An 18,985-nucleotide genomic window follows, 5' to 3' on the forward strand; every position below is an offset into this window, starting at 1 on the left:
CTGGCAGAGGGAGACTCACAAAAATCACACAAATATATAATCACAGAAACAAATATACTGCATAGCTGAAATTTGTGAGAAGTGTTCTGTAAAGAAGAACAAGGTGGAAAGCTAACTTAGATCGAAGAGAATGTCTCTTCCAGGATGTGACAGTTGAGACCAAAAGTGGACAAGTTTTACAGAGGTGAGGATAAATCTGGAAGCTGCACTTTTAAGCCTGCCCAACTGCCTTCAAATAATGCATTTTACTCCACTTTACCAGCTCTCCTCTAAGTGAAAAGATAATAACTCTTCCTTCACAATATCTGATCTCTCCTTCCCCTCTGTCCTCCTATTCTTAAAAAAAAAAAAAAAAAAAAAAAAAAAAGTCCTACCCTATTTCTTCTCCAGATGCCAGATAAATGCCTCATTCTACGACCTAACTTCATAAACATAATCTGTTTTGGAGCTTTATTTCCTTTTCTTCCATTTATTCAACCTACTGCAGTTTTGTTGGCACCTTTGGTAACAATGCTAAAATTGCTCTTTCAAGGTCAATGACTGCCCAAATGTTAAATCCAGGAGCTAATCAAATTTTAGTTGCATTAACTATTGGTCATTCTTTCCCTGAAACTCTACTATCCTCTTTGACAGTACACTAGTGGGTGGTTGGCTTGTATCTTCGATCACATCTTATCCGTATAATTTGTTGGACCTCCTTCCCAGATTTTAAAAGTCATTGTGCCCCTTAAGATATTGGGTGCTAAATGAGCAATAAACATGCTTCAGAGCTCTCAAAGTTGAATGGCATTCTATAGAAAGTGTCATAGCATTTAACAAAGAATAAATTCTTTTTCACCTCCATCTCTAAACAGAAATTGGTATTTCTCATCAAAAAGAGATTTAAATCTCCCCTTTTCTCCAACACACACACCTTGGCAATAAAGCAAATGGAGCAGCAAAGCCAAGCTAGGCAGGAAAATTTGATCCTTGATACTTAAGGAATATGGGTTCTTAACATTTTTCGTGTCACAAACCCTTTTGGGAATCACATAAAAAGATCAAGACCTTTTCACCACCCAAAATGTGAGTACATGAGCTGATATAAGGAAAGATTTGCAAATAAATTTGAGAAGGTTCCCAGACTCTGATTAAGAATCCCAATGACAGAACACAGAGTGCTCAGGTGAGGGAGGAGGGAAAGGCAACACAGTGCTATATAGTTAAAGCCAACTTTTGGTTAACATTAAGGAGCAAGACCTTCCAGTGAATATCAGTTAATCAGTTCTGTACTTTGCACAGGTTCATAAGTAAACACTAAACCTTAGTCTAAAAGGCTCCTGAGGCAAGACATCTATGTCCCAGGATCAAAAAGTCTACAGGAGACAAACAGAAGATTCTAGAATGGATCATATCTATTTCCTTAGCCATACTATCTTAAGGTTACCTTCAATATCTTCATGAATGATGACCTAGAGATAAATCCTTTACGATTCAAATGCATAGTGAGAATAAACAATTCTCATTACCCTATGGCTTGTCTATTTCCCCAAATATTGTCAATGTTTAGGTTAAGTCCTCATTTGTTTTTAAAAAAATCTGCAATCCTTCAGTTTAAGAAGTGCTCTAAATAAAGCTTTATATGAATAATTGTATTGGCTAGAGGGATTAGATTGTTATTGTTCAAGACTAGGCATGGTCAGGCAGAATAGCCTAGATCACTGTCTCAAGATAACCTGGTTTTTGTCTGGATAAAAAGAAAATGGCATCATTTAAAAGAGAAAAACAAGAACTTTAAATCTGTTTGCTTGGTTTTTTTTTTAAATGTTTACATTGTTTGGACAGGCCTGGGTAAAAGTACATAGAGAGCTGGTCCATGCTTTTGACCTCCATTAATCACCAGCTCTCTTTTCACTGTGCAAACACAGCAAAACAAATTACAGATTTACCCTTCCTTATGCCTTGTATTTCGGTATTTAAAACTTCAGGGCACATTAGATATTCACCTGGAGTACCTCCATCCCAACACCAAATCTATCATATTTACGAATTATTCTATGCAAATAGAAATAACTTTATTTTTAAGTTACTTAGGTGGAACAACAAACCAAGGCAATAAAGATATGTCAACAATAAATACAGTTTAACAAATATTTCTAAGTGGTATCAATGGCCCAGGTCAAATTTAACATTATTCAAAACCACCGAAAGCACATGCTCCAATGGTGAGTTCATAGTACCACCTTCATATTAAAAGAACTTCATTTAACTAGGGGCGCCTGGAAGACTCAGTCGGTTAAGCGTCAGACTTGGCTCAGGTCATGATATAATGGTTTGTGAGTTCGAGCCCCACATTCGTGTCTGTACTCACAGCTGGGAGCCTGGAGGCTGCTTCAGTTTCTGCATCTCCCTCCCTCTCTCTGGTCTTGCCCACTTACACTCTGGGTGTCTCTCCCTCTCTCTGGTCTTGCCCACTTACACTCTGGGTCTCTCTCTCTCAAAAATAAATGAACATTAAAAAATTTTTAAAAATACTTTACTAAGTTTTAATTATTAGTATTAATACAATTAATACAAATTGGACAATGTGAAACTTAAATGAGAAATTAGGGTTATTCTCTTTAAATACTGTATGAATTGGGACTTTTATAAAATGCATTATCTTGGCACTCAATCACAGCTGCTCTTACCCCAACTTTTATTAAAATTATTTTTCCATTTGTGATTGTCCCTCCGCATATTTCATAATATTAAGAGAAATTTTAAGTAAAATCATGACTCATTCAAATATAAAAATGAGTAGGTATCCAACATTTTATTTAACTCAAAAGCAAACCAGGCAGGTGGTAGATTGAAGGGAATTCCAAAATTGAACATATTGATCAGGAATATTGAAATGAACGTACAGGAAGGCAACTTCCACTGAATCTTTAAGAGGACAAAATCTACATGTCTATAGACAAAAATTATACAGTATTGACATTAGTTATCTAGAGTTCACAGAGTTGTAAAATAGCTTTCTTGGAATAGCTTTCTAGATAGAATCTAGATTATGCAGTTTTCTACTGAAGCACACATTTTTTCTAATTATATAATGCATATCACCTATAGGAGATTTTAACTATACACACCCACCTAAATGCTCCCTTCCCCATAACATTTACTGAAATAATAGTTTGTTGCCACAATTTCCTCCTTTCTCATTCATCCAAGCCACGGAAATCTTGTTTCAAAACACCTACAGTGCTACATCTATCTGTAGTCTCAATCGCTACTATTGCAATTTTCTTGAATATGGAAGACCAGCTGCATATGTGTTAACAACTCCAGAAACGTCTGAAGATAATCAGATAATTTAGATAAATGTCTCATTTCTAGGTTGACTGCAGACATCTTGTTAAATAAGCAAAGGCAAAGGCTTATTTCCATCGTAGAGCTTTTTGTTAGCTTTAATTTTCCACAACTACACACATCAGAACTCATTTCTGAACATTTCTGTGCAGCCCAAGAATAGAAGCGGACAGAGCTGCAAGACAGAAAGCCTAATTTCCACTTGGTGACAGAGTACCTAAACCTCGATTACCACGCAAGGAGGAGTCAGCACTGGTCACTTCCCCCTCAAGCGGCCAGGGAGCGGAAACACAAAGCCAGACCAATGTCACTCCAGGGACTGTGGGGATCCAGACAACTCAGCATCCTGGGCTCGGCGCCTATCCAGCCCTGACTCGACCTGCTCTCGGTTTGTGGAACGCCCCGTCCACACGCGCGGCAACATACACTTGACCGTGGGGCTGTAACCTGCAGGGGTCCCAGCCGCCCTATCTCACCTGCATCCAGGGCGCGTGCCTCCCCAGTGACTGCAGCACCACTGGTCCTGGTACCCAGGTCTGCCTACCCTGTCTTCTTGTCGATAAGTCGTCCCCGACAGTGCTGCGGGCCAGAAGAGCCCGACCAACAGCTGGGGAAGAAGTGGCAGGCTCATTCTCCCACAGGGCGGACAGCACTAACCCTCTCCGTCCGCACCCCCAGCCGGGGCCGAGTCCGAGCGCCTCCAGCCGCGCCCCCCGCCCACTCCGCCCCGCTTTCCCCCCTGGCCCGGGTCTAGGTCCCGCCTCTCACCGCACTCCGGCGGTCCCATCCGGGCGGCAGCGGGGCGGGTTAAGCTCCTCGCAGAAAGCGGCCGAGCGGCATCCCCAGACACCCCCGGCCAGGAGCTCGGCGATCAGGTGAGGCAAAGTCCCAGGAGGCTGGAGTGACCAGCTGGAAGAGCTTTGAGTGGCGAACACGGCTTCCGCTACCGGCCGGCCCTCACCAACCACAGCCCACACGTACGTCATTTCCTCCTCGAAGGCAAAAGGAATGCCGGGCGGAAGTGGGTCGCGGAGCGGACCCGGAAGGGGCGGGTACTGTGGGCGGGTCCAAGCGGCCCGGATCCTCGTGGAGGCCCAGGTGGGTAAGGTGGGGGCCAGGCGTTCCAACCCCGTTTCTCGCGGTCCTGGCTGAGGCTTTCGGGGCACCAGCCCCAGATGAGGCGGGGGCGTTTGCGGCCGGTTGCTAGGGTGGAGGGGACCCTGAGCGACTGCGAACCTACCGACGTCCCCGGAGGCCACCTGCAATCGCCCGGGGCTGGCGCCTGCGGTAGTAGAGGTGCCGCGAGTCCAGCGGCTCTCCAGAGGATGCTCTGGCAGCATGATCCGTGTGCGGAGCCCCCTCACTCTGTCCTGACTGAAGACTTGGGTTAGGGACGTCTGACAAGTCTGTCGCAACGTCCCAGCCCTTCAGTGCATCATAGCAGCAACGTATTTTGGGGATCTGCGGCTATACCTGGAAACAGGGATGGTAGGGGTGCGGGGGAAGGTTAGGTCATGACCTCTCTCTAAAAGGCGTCGAGATCTGTGCACGTGAGACACAAATGACCAGTGCCAAGTTGTATGGAAGGTAGTTTGAATACGGAGGCAATTGAAAAGGCTGCGAGGATTGGTCTAGCCTCGGAGGAAGTGGGCCTCGGAGAATAACACCGGTTAAAAAAAATAGGTCATGGACAATGCACGTTTTTCTAGGTGAGAGGAACAACGTGAAGAAAACAAGGTGGCAGGACAAGGAAGGAAACCAACTAACCTGATAGGAACCCAGTGGCAAAGAGCTAGAACAGAAAGTATCTTACATCCCTTTGCTTAGTTTCCTTGTCTGTAAAATGGGGGTAAGAATAGTACCGACTTTGAAGGTTTATTGTGAAGAATTTTTTATAGGTATATTTACAATACTTTAGATGCTTTTCTAAATGCCTTACGTGTATTAACCCTTTTAATTCACTCAATTGCTATTTGTCATTAAACAACCACATGTTTACTCAGGTGTATTCATTTAATACATCTCTATTTATAAGTGCCCTTTAAGTCTTGGCTGCTCTAATAATATTTTTTTATTAATGAGCCAAAGGTTGCTACAAGGTTTTGAGCCTGAATGGCTGGGAGGGTTGTGTGTCTTAGAAAAAGGAACAAATGAGGGGTTCAGGAAGCAAGGTAGGTTTGGTTTTACATATGTTCAAGGAGATGCTGCAAGGTCTTTGAATGGGAATATTTCATAAGTTTTTGGAACTCTGTTATTTGTATTCACATATATGGACAGGAATAGAGATGTAGGTGTCCCTGGGCCCAGGCATCCTATATGAAGTCTCCAAGGAAAATACTGTGGAAAGAATTGGTAGATGGCCAAAGACTACCAAGAGGACCAATTCTAGTTAAGGGGCTGGAGAAATAAGAGGAATTGGGGAAGAATTGATCAAATGGCATGGGCTAACAGCATTATCACATTGTTAATCTTTTCTTGATTTTTAACTGGCTTTTGTTCTTAGGTGAGGAAAAATGAGGCCGCTAAGTGATTACTAAAAGAAAATATTAAAGAGAGCTGGCATTGATTATTTTTCTGTTAAGGTAGGCTGAAGGAGAGTGTAATCAGAAATAGTTTCTGTAGAGTTAAACCAAATGTAGAAACCAGCAACAAAACGCAGCTCCCAGAAAAAGGGTGTAGTTTCTGTTTGGTGTTGTATTTTTTAAGATGCATAGGTGTTTGGGACACTTTTCACTTTGTATCAAGACCAGAGAAGCTTGGCTTATCTTCTTCACTTGTATCTTTTGTCAATAACCAGTGTTTCAGGGGCACCTGGGTGGCTCAGTCAGTTGGGCGTCCAACTTTGGCTCGGGACATGGTCTCACAGTTCATGGGTTCGAGCCCCACGTTGGGCTCTCTGCTGACAGCTCAGAGCCTGGAGCCTGCTTTGGATTCTGTGTTTCCCTCTGTCCGTCCCCTGCTCTCTCTGTGTCTTTGTCTCTCAAAAATAAATAAACATTAAAAAATTAAAAACAAAAACAGAAATCGGCCCTGGGAGGTAATGTGAATGTGGCTCTCAGCAATCTGTTTTCATGAGACCTCTAGTGATTTGGATATGTACCTGAGTTTGAGAACCACTATGCTAGAGGATAATGTGCCATGAAGTTAAGGATTTTCTTTTACTCAACATCATATCTCTAGTATCTAGTATCTAAAATAGCACTTCTCCAGATAGTAGGATTATAGTAATTGTTTACTGTAAATATATTCAGACTCTGTCCATCTCAGTGTAAAAACTTTGATGGCGGTTGAATGAACAGAAGTGAATTGTTGAGCTGCCTTGAGGCCATATGTCGGTTATTTGTGAGGTGGGCACGACGAGATGACCAATTTGAAACTTGAGGAATGAGGGCTTACACGTGAGTCAACAGCACATAAAAAAATGAAGATGTCCAGGTATTATGTGAATGATTTATTCAGAGTAAATAAAAGCGAAGAAGCCACAAGTTACATGCTTTAACCGCATGATAAACAGTTGGTGTTTGCTGGCCTCACAGAACCCAGACACCCAAGGAACTGAGTTTTCTTTGTTTGCGTGCACAGCTGCCTCACTTGTGGAACCAGACATTACGACATGGGGCTCACGAAGCAGTATCTCCGCTATGTTGCCAGTGCAGTCTTTGGCCTTATTGGCAGCCAAAAAGGTAATATTGTCTTTGTGACGCTTCGTGGTGAAAAAGGACGCTATGTGGCCGTACCAGCCTGCGAACATGTGTTCATCTGGGACTTAAGGAAAGGAGAGAAGGTAAGCCAGAAATCAATGAGGTTGATAACTGATTTATACGTATTTGAGGGTGGGGAGGCAGAAGTGGGAGATTTTTCTATGTGTGTGCCCCTGGAAGACAAGTCTTTCTTTGGGCCTAGGTAGCAAGTAACAGGTTCTATTGTGTTCTTCTGCACTAAATTCTGAAAACCACACCAAACAGCAGTTTACCTCTTAGGTATCTGTTTGTAGTATTTCCAGGTTAAGTAGTCATCATTATTCCTGACATGTTTGGTTTTCTCTGCCAGTTCTTTATTTTTCAAGTTCTTCTACTTGGCCTCGCAACCAGTTATAAAATATTAGCCATTTAAAAGGAATATTACTCAGCTATGTTGATCGAGTCTTTTTCTCATTTCTACAGATGAGGCCCAAGGTTGTTAAACTAGGTTTTGATGCTTTGTGACTGAGTTCCCTAAACCTACCACTTCTGCCAAACCAAGTTGAGGCGTTTTGATCTTGTCCACTTACTATGTGACTCCCAAGAGGTTAATACTTTGATGCTTGTTGCCACCCAGAGTTTCTTGGGGATAAACCATACAGCACTCTAGTGGCACACAGATTGACTTCTTTAAGATGGGGCTCAGTTAAAGTGAGGATGTTTTAATAACCCTATATGGAAAGTCATTTGGTGTTAACATAGGATAAGGATTTAGTAATTTATCACTTGGGAAACTTTTGCACATTATTATGCTAATGTAGGGCTTTGGAGAATATAATTTTACCCTTTCTTGAGTGTTTCATTGCCCAGCACAAATAATAATTCCTCTATTAAAGAACTTGAGATGAATTGTCGAATTTTATTATCATTCATAAGAGTGATCTGGAATTATTGACGCTCTTAATTTTATTGTCCCTGATTATTCCCACACTTTTCCTTTGATGACGTGTTTGACTCCTGTACATCGTTTATGATTCTTACAATTGCAGATCCTCATCCTTCAGGGACTTAAACAAGAAGTCACTTGCTTGTGTCCCTCCCCAGATGGGCTGCACTTAGCTGTTGGTTATGAGGATGGGTCTATCCGAATCTTCAGTCTCCTGAGTGGGGAAGGAAATGTGACCTTCAATGGACACAAGGCAGCCATCACTTCCCTGAAGTATGATCAGCTAGGAGGCAGACTGGCTTCTGGGTCCAAGGTGAGACTTTGAATCAGGTGCCCAGATTTTGATTTAGTAAAGGACTATAAGGCTTATGTTGAAGCTGGTTGTTCACAAAAACTGATGGGTGAAACAGTGGGTTCTTGGTGTACATAACAGTATAGATGGTGGAAATAAAGGGAGAAGGATGAATATGAATTGGGTGGTTCATTTTATTTCCTATCACGTTCTCTGATAAAAGCCTGTTGGTGTTGTTGGTGTTGTTTTTAATCTTTTTAATGTTTATTTTTGAGAGAGAGAGACAGGACAGAGTGTGAATGGGGGAGGGGCAGCGAGAGAGAGAGAGAGAGAGAGACACAGAATTCGAAGTAGGCTCCAGGCTCTGAGCTGTCAGCACAGAGCCCGACGCGGGGCTGGAACTCATAAACCGTGAGATCATGACCTGAGCCAAAGTCGGATGCTTAACCGACTAAGACACCCAGGCGCCCCAAAAGCCTGTTAAATATAGGAGCAAGATGAGGGTGCCCCAGATAACTATTATATAACATCATTGTGGAAGTGCTACTTAAAACAGTACACGAGGGCGCCCGGGTGGCGCAGTCGGTTAGGCATCCGACTTCAGCCAGGTCACGATCTCGCGGTCTGTGAGTTCGAGCCCCGCGTCAGGCTCTGGGCTGATGGCTCAGAGCCTGGAGCCTGTTTCCGATTCTGTGTCTCCCTCTCTTTCTGCCCCTCCCCCGTTCATGCTCTGTCTCTCTCTGTCCCAAAAATAAATAAAAACGTTGAAAAACAAATTAAAAAAAAAACAAAACAGTACACGAGAGGAAAAACAGATGGGTCAAGGAGAGACACAGTGGTCATTCTTTGCCATTAAGTCCAATAAAGTCCACAGTCATCAGTTTAGAAGTTGCAATATAAAAGATTGCATTGACAGGGGCTCCTGGGTGGCTCAGTCGGTTAAGCGGCGGACTTCGGCTCAGGTCGTGATCTCGCGGTCCGTGAGTTCAAGCCCCGCATCGGGCTCTGTGCTGACAGCTCAGAGCCTGGAGCCTGCTTCTGTTTCTGTGTCTCCCTCTCTCTCTGCCCCTCCCCCATTCGTGCTCTGTCTCTCTCTGCCTTTCAAAAATGAATGTTAAAAAAAAAATTTAAAAAAAAAGATTGCGTTTACAACAGTAGGTTAAATAACAGAAAAATACTATGAAACCATACTGAAGAATGTAACAGAAGACTTGAATAGAGATACAAACCATGTTGAATGGGAAGACAAAGATGCTTTTTTCCAGTTCACTTATATAGATAAAACAATTTAAATAAATATCTCACAAGTTTTTGTTGTTTTTTGAGAACATGACCAAATTATTTAAAGCATGAATGGAAAACAAATGAATCAAAAACACCAGAAATTTGGGAAAGTTGAATAATAAAACAGGTCTTCAGGTTTGTTTTTTTTCAGAGTTAGATTTTTTTAGGAGGTTTCAGATACTAAATGCATTATGAAGATATAATTTAAAATGTGTTAATCTGGCATCAATGCAAAAATAGGTAGATTATTGCAACCAAATGGGAATCCCAGACTCCAATCCACTCTCATGTTTCTAATTAGTATATTTTAAAGATAATGTTTCTGGTGTGTATAAAAATGATGAATTACTCACGAAATAGTATAGGCAATTGGCTCAGTATGTAGGGGGAAGTTTTGAATTAAAGCTTTACTTTATGCCATATGCAAAATGAGTCACAGATTAGAAACTTAAATAGTAAAGAGTGATATTTTAAGTACACTAGAAGATACACTAGAAGTAAGTATCTGCTACTAAGGTAGAAAGGGACTTTAAGCATGTCAGTAAAGAAAGAAATTACAAAGGAAAAGATCAATAGATTTGAATATTTAGATTTAAAGCGTTTTTACATTAAAAAAAAAAAGGAAACTTATTGAGAGTAAATCCTGAGTTGTCACAGGGAGAAATTTTTTTTCCTTTTATCTTCTTTGCTTTTTGTTGTATTTGTACGAGAAGATGGGTGTTACCTGAACCTGTTCTTGTCATGGTGTACATGCACCTCAAGTTTATCCAGTGATGAATGATTGTTATTTCTCAATGAAACTGGAAAAAAAGTTAAAAGACATTGAAAAAGGGGACGTATTTAATATTTTCAGTGTAGGAAGGATTAATAGCGTTCATCTCATAATAACTTTACAAACGAGCCAAAGGTGAGACCCTAAGGAGGATGAAAGACGTGACCTAGCAGTTCAAGAGAGGTACAAACGGCCAGCAATCACTGTAGAGCATGTGCAGAATTTCTTGTGAGTATTCAGAAATGCAAATCCAATAAATACTGAGACAGCATTTTTAACTTCTGAAGTTGGCAGTGGTTTTTGAGAAGCTAATAATATCCAGAGCCAAAGAGATGGGAAAACTGGCCTTGTCATTCGTATCCCTGGTGGACCTACAGATTGGTGCAAGTTAAAGAGATCGCCTTGTCGCGATGAATTGCAAACTTGAAAAATAATACCTTTTAACCCAAGAATTTCCCTTTTTAGTATTCTGATCTGAGGTATATACAAAGATTTCTGTGCAAGAATGTTCATTTCCACATATTTATGATAGAAATTTGGGAACTACCTAAGTGGTTAAAACAAAATATTTTAAATGGGTTATGGTATATCCTTAGGATTGATTATTATATGATCATTGAAAACGAGAACAGTCTGGAGGGATGTGGAAAAATGGAAATATTTTAAGTGAAAAAAGTTGGGGGGGGTTACAAAATGTTACCAATAACATGATCCTAAATTTAGAAAATAACATTTTCTAAAAATAACCTGGATGTTGGATTGGAACATTATAAAACAGCATACCTGCAACAGTGGTTACATCTGGGTGGTGGAATTAACTGGTGTTTATTCCCTCTGTACTTTTTTGTATGTGTTTCCAGATTTTCTACGGTTTTCTGTTATATCACCTTTGCAGTAAAAATACTACATCCTATTGTTTCTCAAGGCACTGTGGTAAAGAAAATTCTTCTGTACTATCTGATCCCTTTAGGACACAGATACTATCGTATGGGATGTGATCAATGAAAGTGGCCTCTACCGTCTGAAGGGGCACAAGGACGCCGTTACACAAGCATTGTTTCTACGAGAAAAGAATCTACTAGTTACTAGGTAAAGAAATAACAGTTTCGTTTCCAGTTCTTTCCTATGTGAATGCATCAGAGAGGGTTTCAAAGAGGAAATGTGCCTCATTCCTTCCTCATTTCTCTGCACTCTCCTCAGGCTCATGTGCTCGCTTCCTCCTTTGCCCTCTGCATTCCTCTGTCCTTCCCTCTTTTCCCCAGTGGTATCATAGAAGCTATCCAGAGTTGTGTCTAGCATTTTTAAAAGTATCTTTTCTGATTTGTTATTGTTATCCCCTGGCATTAGTTTTTCCGTGTTCCTTAAACTTTGACATGCCTTTCATAGACTGAGGTGTCTGCTTTCTGGATCCCTAGAAAGTCAGGAAAGCAGAATGTGGAGCAGTGGGCTGGTGTAAATACCAAGTGCTTGAATTCCTGCCTGCCTTTTGAGAACAGACGTGCTCTATACGTAACCCTTCTGAACGTCTCTTAGGTTGAGCCATTTGAAATTTCCGTTTGTGTAGGTCAAACATGATATCCGCCATTTCGTATGGCTCAACCTTCTATAATAATTATTGGTCCTGAGGAATGGCCACCCAGGGAAGTTTGGGATCCTAAGGTTTGCCAGCAGTAACTAGAAGAACTTTAGTAATGACTCAGAAGCAGTTGTGAAGGAGCACTGAATGGCATACCGTTGGTGGGTTAGTTCCTGTGGGATGGCACGTTGGTGTGTCTTGTTAGATAACACAAGTTCTATGAGAGAACGACTAAGGTTCCACTAGAATTGTACCCTTTATAGCTCAGTGAACAGTTGACCCTTGAACAACAGATTTGAATTGGGCCGGTCCACTTATCCGTGTGTTGTTTCCAATAAATAGAGTACTGTAAATGTGTTTTCTCTTATGATTTCTTAACATTTTCTTTTCTCTAGCTTTGTTGTGAGAATGCATATTACATACAACGTAAGCGTTAAGCAGCTGTTTATGTTATTGGGCAACAGTAGACTGTATGTGAGTAGTGTTTTGGGGGAGTCAAAGTTGTATGTTGATTTTTGACTCCACTGGGGTGAGGGAGCCGGTGCCCCCTAACCCCCTCATTGTACAGGGGTCAATTGTTAAAAAAAAAAAAAAAAAGGAAATAACACAGTGAGGTGGGATTGTATACGAAAGACTTCATAAATTGGGTTTTTTGTCTTTTGGTTTTTTTCCAGTTTGGTCATGAAGGAGAATTATATTGGATTTATATTAGTGAAGAAGCAGGGAAGAGGTGTTTGAGGCAGGAGGAGTAGAGCTCATTGGTAGGGAAACTCAGAAGCCAATTAACGAGAGGTTTTGAAAATGGTGCTGAAGAATTTGATTTTGATTCTATAGAGAACCTGGAGCTAGTGTAAGTTTAAAAAGTTGTGATTATCTGATAGTAGTTTATTGGATGTAATGAAGGAACGGGAACGGACAAAGAGATCAGATGAAAAGCTATGAAAGTAATTCAGGCAGTAGAACTGAAAATCAGGCTTGTGTACAGAAATGAATTCGAAGGAGTGAAGGCCTCACAGAGGGGCGGCATAGAGACCAGCTGGAAGCAGGAGATGGGGGAGCAGAAGAGATCCGAGGTATTTCTGTGTCAGACAGCTGACAGAAGGAAAAGGTTGATGCTGCCATGCTCGAAATGATGGGCCACAGGTCCATCACACAGGTGATATGTGCCTCATGACTCTGAATTCAAGGTTATTTTTGTGCTCGCAGGTGCAACGTGGTATTTTGTACCTAATAGCCACATGGAGTTAGATTTTTTCCTCAAAAAAAGGAGGAGTAGGGGCACCTGGGTGGCTCAGTGGGTTGAGCATCCAACCTTGGCTCAGGTCATGATCTCATGGTCCGTGGGTTCATGCCCCACGTCAGGCTCTGTGCTAATAGCTCAGAGCCTGAAGCCTGCTTCGGATTCTGTGTCTCCCTCTCTCTGACCCTCCCCTGTTCATGCTCTGTCTCCCTCTGTCTCAAAAATAAATAAACATTAAAAAAAAATTAAAAAAAAAAAAAAAGGAGGAGTAGTAGCATTAGACATGTTGCTGTGTGTATTTTTTTGAAGGCAACAAATGAGTCCTTGATGTCCTGTTTACTGATTTTTCCTCATAAAAATTTTCTCGTTTCTTTTTTTAGTGGGAAAGATACCCTGGTGAAATGGTGGGACCTTGACACCCAGCACTGCTTTAAAACAATGGTTGGCCACCGAACCGAGGTACATGTAGGGTCACGGGCCCAGGGAAAGAATGGCGAGGCAGAAAGAAAAGATGGTGTTCTCCCCTGCTTTGTTTTTACTGCTCCCAGTAATCCTTGCATGCTGTCCCGAGAGACAGAGAGGTTGGTGCGGTGGAGGAAGTGCCGGCCGTGGGAGCAGATACAGCTGCTTCGGGATTTAGTAAAGATTGGCCTTGGATAGGTTTTTAACCCACGAATAGGAGTTTCATTGCTTCTAAGTAATGTGTCTACCTTTATGATCGTAGGGGGGTTTAATGACACTGTACAGTGCCTGGTCCGGTGACACGTAAACAGCAAACATGGCCATTTTAAGAGTCACCTGAACGTATGTATTTTCAGTGAAGAGCAGGGAGTATTTTAGATCGTTGTATCCTCCTCCATGTTTTGTTCTTACCAGGCTTTCAAAAACATACCTGGAATTGATGATGAAAAGCAAATTAGATTCTTTGTTGACTCGCAACAATATTGTTCTTAGATGTTTGAGGCTGAAAATTATACAGTAGACATCAATGGGGGTACTTTTTATTTGCAAGGCACTGCTGAAACAAAGAAGTACCAGACTTAAAATCGTCCTTTGAGTGGATTCTAGTTAGATCGATTTGTGCTGAACAGCCATTATGTAAATTTAAGGGTAGGAAATTACAGAGAAACTTCTGTTCTACCACAGACCACTTTTTCTTTCCAAAGGTGAGAATTTCTTTCAGTATTTTGAAAAGATTACCTTAATATTAACTTTGTAAATTCCAAAGGGATTTCGCTACAGATAGTATACTTAGACTTTTGGAATGCCACATCATATATCCTGGAATGTCTTAAAAATCCTTGATCTTTTTATACCCTGTAGGTGTGGGGGTTGGTTCTCGTGTCAGAAGAAAAGCGACTCATCACTGGGTCTTCCGACAGTGAGCTGAGGGCGTGGGACATAGCCTACCTACAGGAGGTAATTGCTTTTCTGATTATGGGCAGTGCTGTGTTTTAGCAGTGTCATGGGCTCATCGAATTTAGAATCAGATGTAATCATTGAGTTCTTCTCATTGTACTAGAAGGAATTCTATCACTGATAACTTCCAACTCCTAAACAGAGATTTTTTTTCTTCATTATTAGTGCCATTGCCCTCATTCATTTGAGCTTGAAGAAAGATAATTTTAAGTTACACCTTCTGGTAATGCTAATCTTTTACTTTGTGGAACTCTTAGCCCAAAATTCCTGGACCTTTGGGTGTCCGTGGGTGGACTTAAGAATATGTGTGGCCCTTTCCCCTTGGACAAAAATCTGTGTAAAATTTCCATGTGTTTATAAAAATATACTCTGAGAAGATCTGTTACTTTCTCAGATCCCTAAAGATTTTGTGTGGAAAAAAGTTTATGGACCTCAGATTTAGCTGGAGTTAGGTGTGGAGTGTTGTGTTCAGTAGCTGTTCTGGTGGGTTCTACTGCAGTAGTCTAGGCTGTATCTTTGCTTCTTTAAAGGAGAACATATAACCTCTGTAGGTATTATTGCCTCTGTCGTTCTCGATTCCAGACTTGAATCTTTCCTCCACAATATGGTGGTAGCTCTTTCACCTAAGAAGGTTTTAAAGTTAATGAAGAGTCAGTCACCGTTTTTTTTTTTTTTAATTTTAGATTAAGTTAATAACTTATTAGCTATAGTCCGTATATTTCAGAAAGTTATTGGAGATAGGATAGTGAACACTTTTGTTTGCATTTGCTATAGTCAGTTTTTAAAATACTCTAGTAAGCGTCCTACCGTTGAAGAGTTTTGATCAAAGAGAACCCTAAATGGAAGTTACCAGTGGCCATGAGGATAGGTTTCTAAGTCATTAGGGCTGGGACACATTATTTCAGCTTTTATTTTCCCATTTTTATAAAACAGATGGATGACCTAGAAGAACCAGAGCCCAAGAAAAGCAGAGGGTCTCCCCCTGGGATACAGGATACACCTGAGCCTCGGGATGGTACCCCGGAGAGAGATGAAACTCCTGAGGACGTAATTCTTTTTTCTTTTTGTTTCTAAGCTTCATTTGAATTGAGTCGTGGGAACAATGAGAATTGGAGATTTTTTAATTTAAAAATTTGCAGTTCTCATCATTTCAGGAAATACCTTTGTCACCCGCATTTCTTAGAATCGTATCTTTTCAGAGGTTTGACAGAACTTGCATTTAACCTTCACCTTCTCCTTTGCTTCTTCCGTAGCGCATCCTTACGTGCAGAAAAGCTGGTTCCATCATGCGGGAGGGCAGGGACAGAGTCGTGAACCTTGCCGTAGACAGGACGGGCAGGATTCTAGCTTGCCACGTGAGTACCAGTCGTCAGAGAAAACAATAGGGATGGGCTGTTCCCTCTCAGAGACCGTGCTTGTTTCACATCCAGTGCAGAGACTGCGTTTCCCCCAGTCGTGTTAACAGTTCTGTATGTGCTGCTGTGTAGACTTAGGATCCCTAGCTTCTATTAGCATAACACAGTCATAGTTACTGTGATGGTACTTATCGTTAGCAAGCATTAGTGTGTGCTTTCTAAGCAGTTTAATGGCATTAACTTCCTCTTTGGTCTTGAGAGCAATGCTGTGATAGGAAGCAGTATTCCCACTTTACACACGAGCCAACAATCCCAGAGAGAGGGAGTTGTCCCAGCTAATACAACCAGTAAGTCCTGAAGGAACATTCTTGTTTAGGTCTTAGTGAGAAAAAGCTACATTACGAATTGCCTTTCCTGGACTCACGTCAACTTTCACCTTTCTAGGGAACCGATTCTGTGCTGGAAGTGTTCTGCATCCTTTCCAAAGCGGAAGTTCAGAAGAAAATGGATAAGAAGATGAAAAAAGCTAGAAAGAAAGCAAAGTTAGTTTTTTAAAAAATATGTACTACTAATAAAATATCTTGGGTGGGCCACATAGCCCTGATAGAAAAACTTCTTTAAGGAAGTGATTACCCTGCTAGCGATTACTGTTAAAAGCTGGAGAAGATTTTGTGTAGCACTGATAGTCCAGATTTTAAATTTCTGCTCCACGGTACAACTTCATAGTACATTCCTGAGTCTTAAACTCAGAGCCATACAGAACTACAAAAGCTGTACAGATTTCGTAAAAATAGCTTGTAAATGATTTTGTTCTCAGGCTGGCAGGTGTCTTCAGTGACAGCAGCCCGTACAGAACGAAGCTGGGTTGCATAATGCTAACAGTGGAGGTCATGAGGAGAAAGACTGTAGCAATGACATTTGGGGGCAAAATAACCTTGGAATAGGTTGTTATAATAACCACAGTAACTGTTTCCTCAATGGTTGAAATTTAGCAAGGCTCAAAGGAAAAGACACCTGACTTGGCAAATTTTTTGAGACCTCTGGTTTATTTGACATTGTTAGATTGATAGGTACAGGTTAGTGGATCTTGTAAAAAGTTCTGAAGTGAAGAAAGTTTACTAGAAACATATCATTGGGATAGTTTGAATTACGAAGACTTGGCCCAGGAAATTTTATGGGCCGTTGCCTTCAGAATCCATTTATTGAGGGTACCTGTTAAATGGAATAAAACTTTGTATTTATGACACTAGTTTACAAAGCACTTCTGCATACACTGTGTTGTCTAATTCTCACGGTAATCCTGTGGTTAAGTGACCCCCAGGATCACACAGAACTTGACTCAAGTAATTGCAAAGATTCTTATAGAAAAGTAGTAGCATGATAGTCTTTTTCCCCCCTCTCTAGATTAAATTCTTCCAAAGGGGAGGAGGAAGACCTTGAAGTCAATGTTGAAATGACTCTGCAAGATGAAATCCAACGGGTGACTAATATCAAAACTTCTGCCAAAATCAAGTGAGTAAAAATAAAGGATCTGAAGTACTTGACAGCAGCATTATAGAAATATTGTGCTACAAAGTTGTATTAGCTTTTTCATGCTATTTGTAAGCAGCCTAGAGGAATTATATATTTGGAGACAGTGGTCATGGGATACCTGCCCTCACCATGGGCCAATTATTCATCATCTCATATTTGTTTTATTAGAATAACCTTATTAAATAACCTATTTGTTTAGTCTTCTTTCCTGCTGCTATTTAGAAAGAAAAACATGTACCCTATATTCCAAAAGGATTTAAGGTCACTTAAAAAATTATACACACAAAAGCAAGTTATATGTCGGATTCAGTATCTGAGCCCAGGTTTCTTTGACTTAACAGCCTATGCTCAATGACTGTCCAATTCTCTTTTTGTAAAATTCTTTACAGTTGCTCAAATGTCTTAGGTTGAGGACACGGTGAAGCCGTTCTACTAGAAAACGTTCACCTTGTGAGCGAAGATGGTAGCTAGAACATTTATGAATTATTTTCTCATGCAGATCTTTTGACTTGATTCACTCGCCTCAAGGAGAGTTGAAGGCGGTCTTCCTGCTGCAGAACAACTTGGTGGAGTCCTATTCGCTGAGCCCATCTGCACCTGCTCCTCAGGCTGTGAGGACGAGCAGAATCACCCTCGGGGGTCATCGCAGCGATGTGCGGACTCTGTCTTTCAGCTCAGACAACATTGCTATCCTTTCAGCAGCGGCGGAGTCTGTGAAGATATGGAACAGGTTTGTGAACTGGTGCTCTCCATAGCTTTATCCAGTCGTGTGATTTTCCCCGTGAATTAGGTTTAACTACGCTTTTTTGTTTTTAAGTTTAGTTATGTATTTTGAGAGAGAGAGAGAGACAGAGCAGCACAGAGCCTGACATGGGGCTTGATCTTACGAACCATGAGATCGTGACCTGAGCCAAGATCAAGAGTCGGACGCTCAACTGACTGAGCCATCCAGGCCCCCCAGACTTGAGTACTCTTGATGGTTCGTTGTTAGTCTCTTCAGGCCCTACCTACAGTTCCCTCAGAACGTATCTTAACTGTAGGCGTGTGGAGTTTAGAGTGGGAAAAGTTGCCTTTTTAAATTTGGTGCCCAAAAAATGCAAGCTTATTCCATGTGTGAAGCTTGTCGCTGTACTTGGCTCAAGGAAAATGCACAAACGTGCTGCCTGTTCCTTCAGTTCTAATAGGCTGTTAGTACTGCCCGGTATTTTGACTGCAATTTCTCATTCCTGACTTTCCTAGATGACTATTCTATACCTTTTGTCTCCTCAAACCCCAGACACCCCTAGCACCTATAAGCTAGTGAGCTTGCTTCCTAGTTCACTAAAAAAACAGAATCCTAGAAAACGTTCACGTGCTCCCAGCATATCTGCCAACTAGGCTGCATCTATACCCACTTAATCCGTCTTCCCTCCTGTTACCATGGTGGTGCTCCTAACCAGAGTTCCCCACGACGTGTACCTGAGGTTCTTCCTCTGCTCCCTGCGAGCACTGGTCCTCCTCCTCCACCTGTAACGTGCCTGCTCTACCGGATCGTTCCCCTCAGCCTGCAGATATGCTC

At 41.5% G+C, this 18,985-nt stretch overlaps 2 protein-coding genes across 4 annotated transcripts in view; one reads left to right on the forward strand and one right to left on the reverse strand.

Annotated features, from left to right (window-relative positions):
• GDAP2 (ganglioside induced differentiation associated protein 2) overlaps positions 1-4,306 on the reverse strand; it is a 59,897-nt gene extending 55,591 nt beyond the window's left edge. The window contains exon 1 of the mRNA XM_043575962.1: positions 4,099-4,306. The gene's annotated coding sequence lies outside the window, so the exon portion shown is untranslated. The remainder of the gene's footprint in view (positions 1-4,098) is intronic.
• Positions 4,307-4,361: 55 nt separating this feature from the next.
• WDR3 (WD repeat domain 3) overlaps positions 4,362-18,985 on the forward strand; it is a 31,586-nt gene continuing 16,962 nt past the window's right edge. Inside the window, exons 1-11 of one of the 3 annotated variants that reach the window (XM_043575961.1) lie at positions 4,362-4,428; positions 6,913-7,114; positions 8,060-8,269; positions 11,275-11,393; positions 13,501-13,579; positions 14,444-14,539; positions 15,473-15,586; positions 15,793-15,894; positions 16,339-16,436; positions 17,299-17,406; positions 17,927-18,157. In XM_043575961.1, the coding sequence (XP_043431896.1) occupies positions 6,944-7,114; positions 8,060-8,269; positions 11,275-11,393; positions 13,501-13,579; positions 14,444-14,539; positions 15,473-15,586; positions 15,793-15,894; positions 16,339-16,436; positions 17,299-17,406; positions 17,927-18,157 (1,328 nt within the window). In that variant the 5' untranslated portion in view covers positions 4,362-4,428; positions 6,913-6,943. Of the gene's footprint in view, positions 5,040-6,912; positions 7,115-8,059; positions 8,270-11,274; positions 11,394-13,500; positions 13,580-14,443; positions 14,540-15,472; positions 15,587-15,792; positions 15,895-16,338; positions 16,437-17,298; positions 17,407-17,926; positions 18,158-18,985 lie in introns of all 3 variants that reach the window. The other 2 variants (XM_043575960.1, XM_043575959.1) reach the window with 2 other exon arrangements.

The sequence above is a fragment of the Prionailurus bengalensis genome, chromosome C1, assembly GCF_016509475.1.
Source record: "Prionailurus bengalensis isolate Pbe53 chromosome C1, Fcat_Pben_1.1_paternal_pri, whole genome shotgun sequence".
NCBI classification, from domain to species: Eukaryota; Metazoa; Chordata; class Mammalia; order Carnivora; family Felidae; genus Prionailurus; species Prionailurus bengalensis.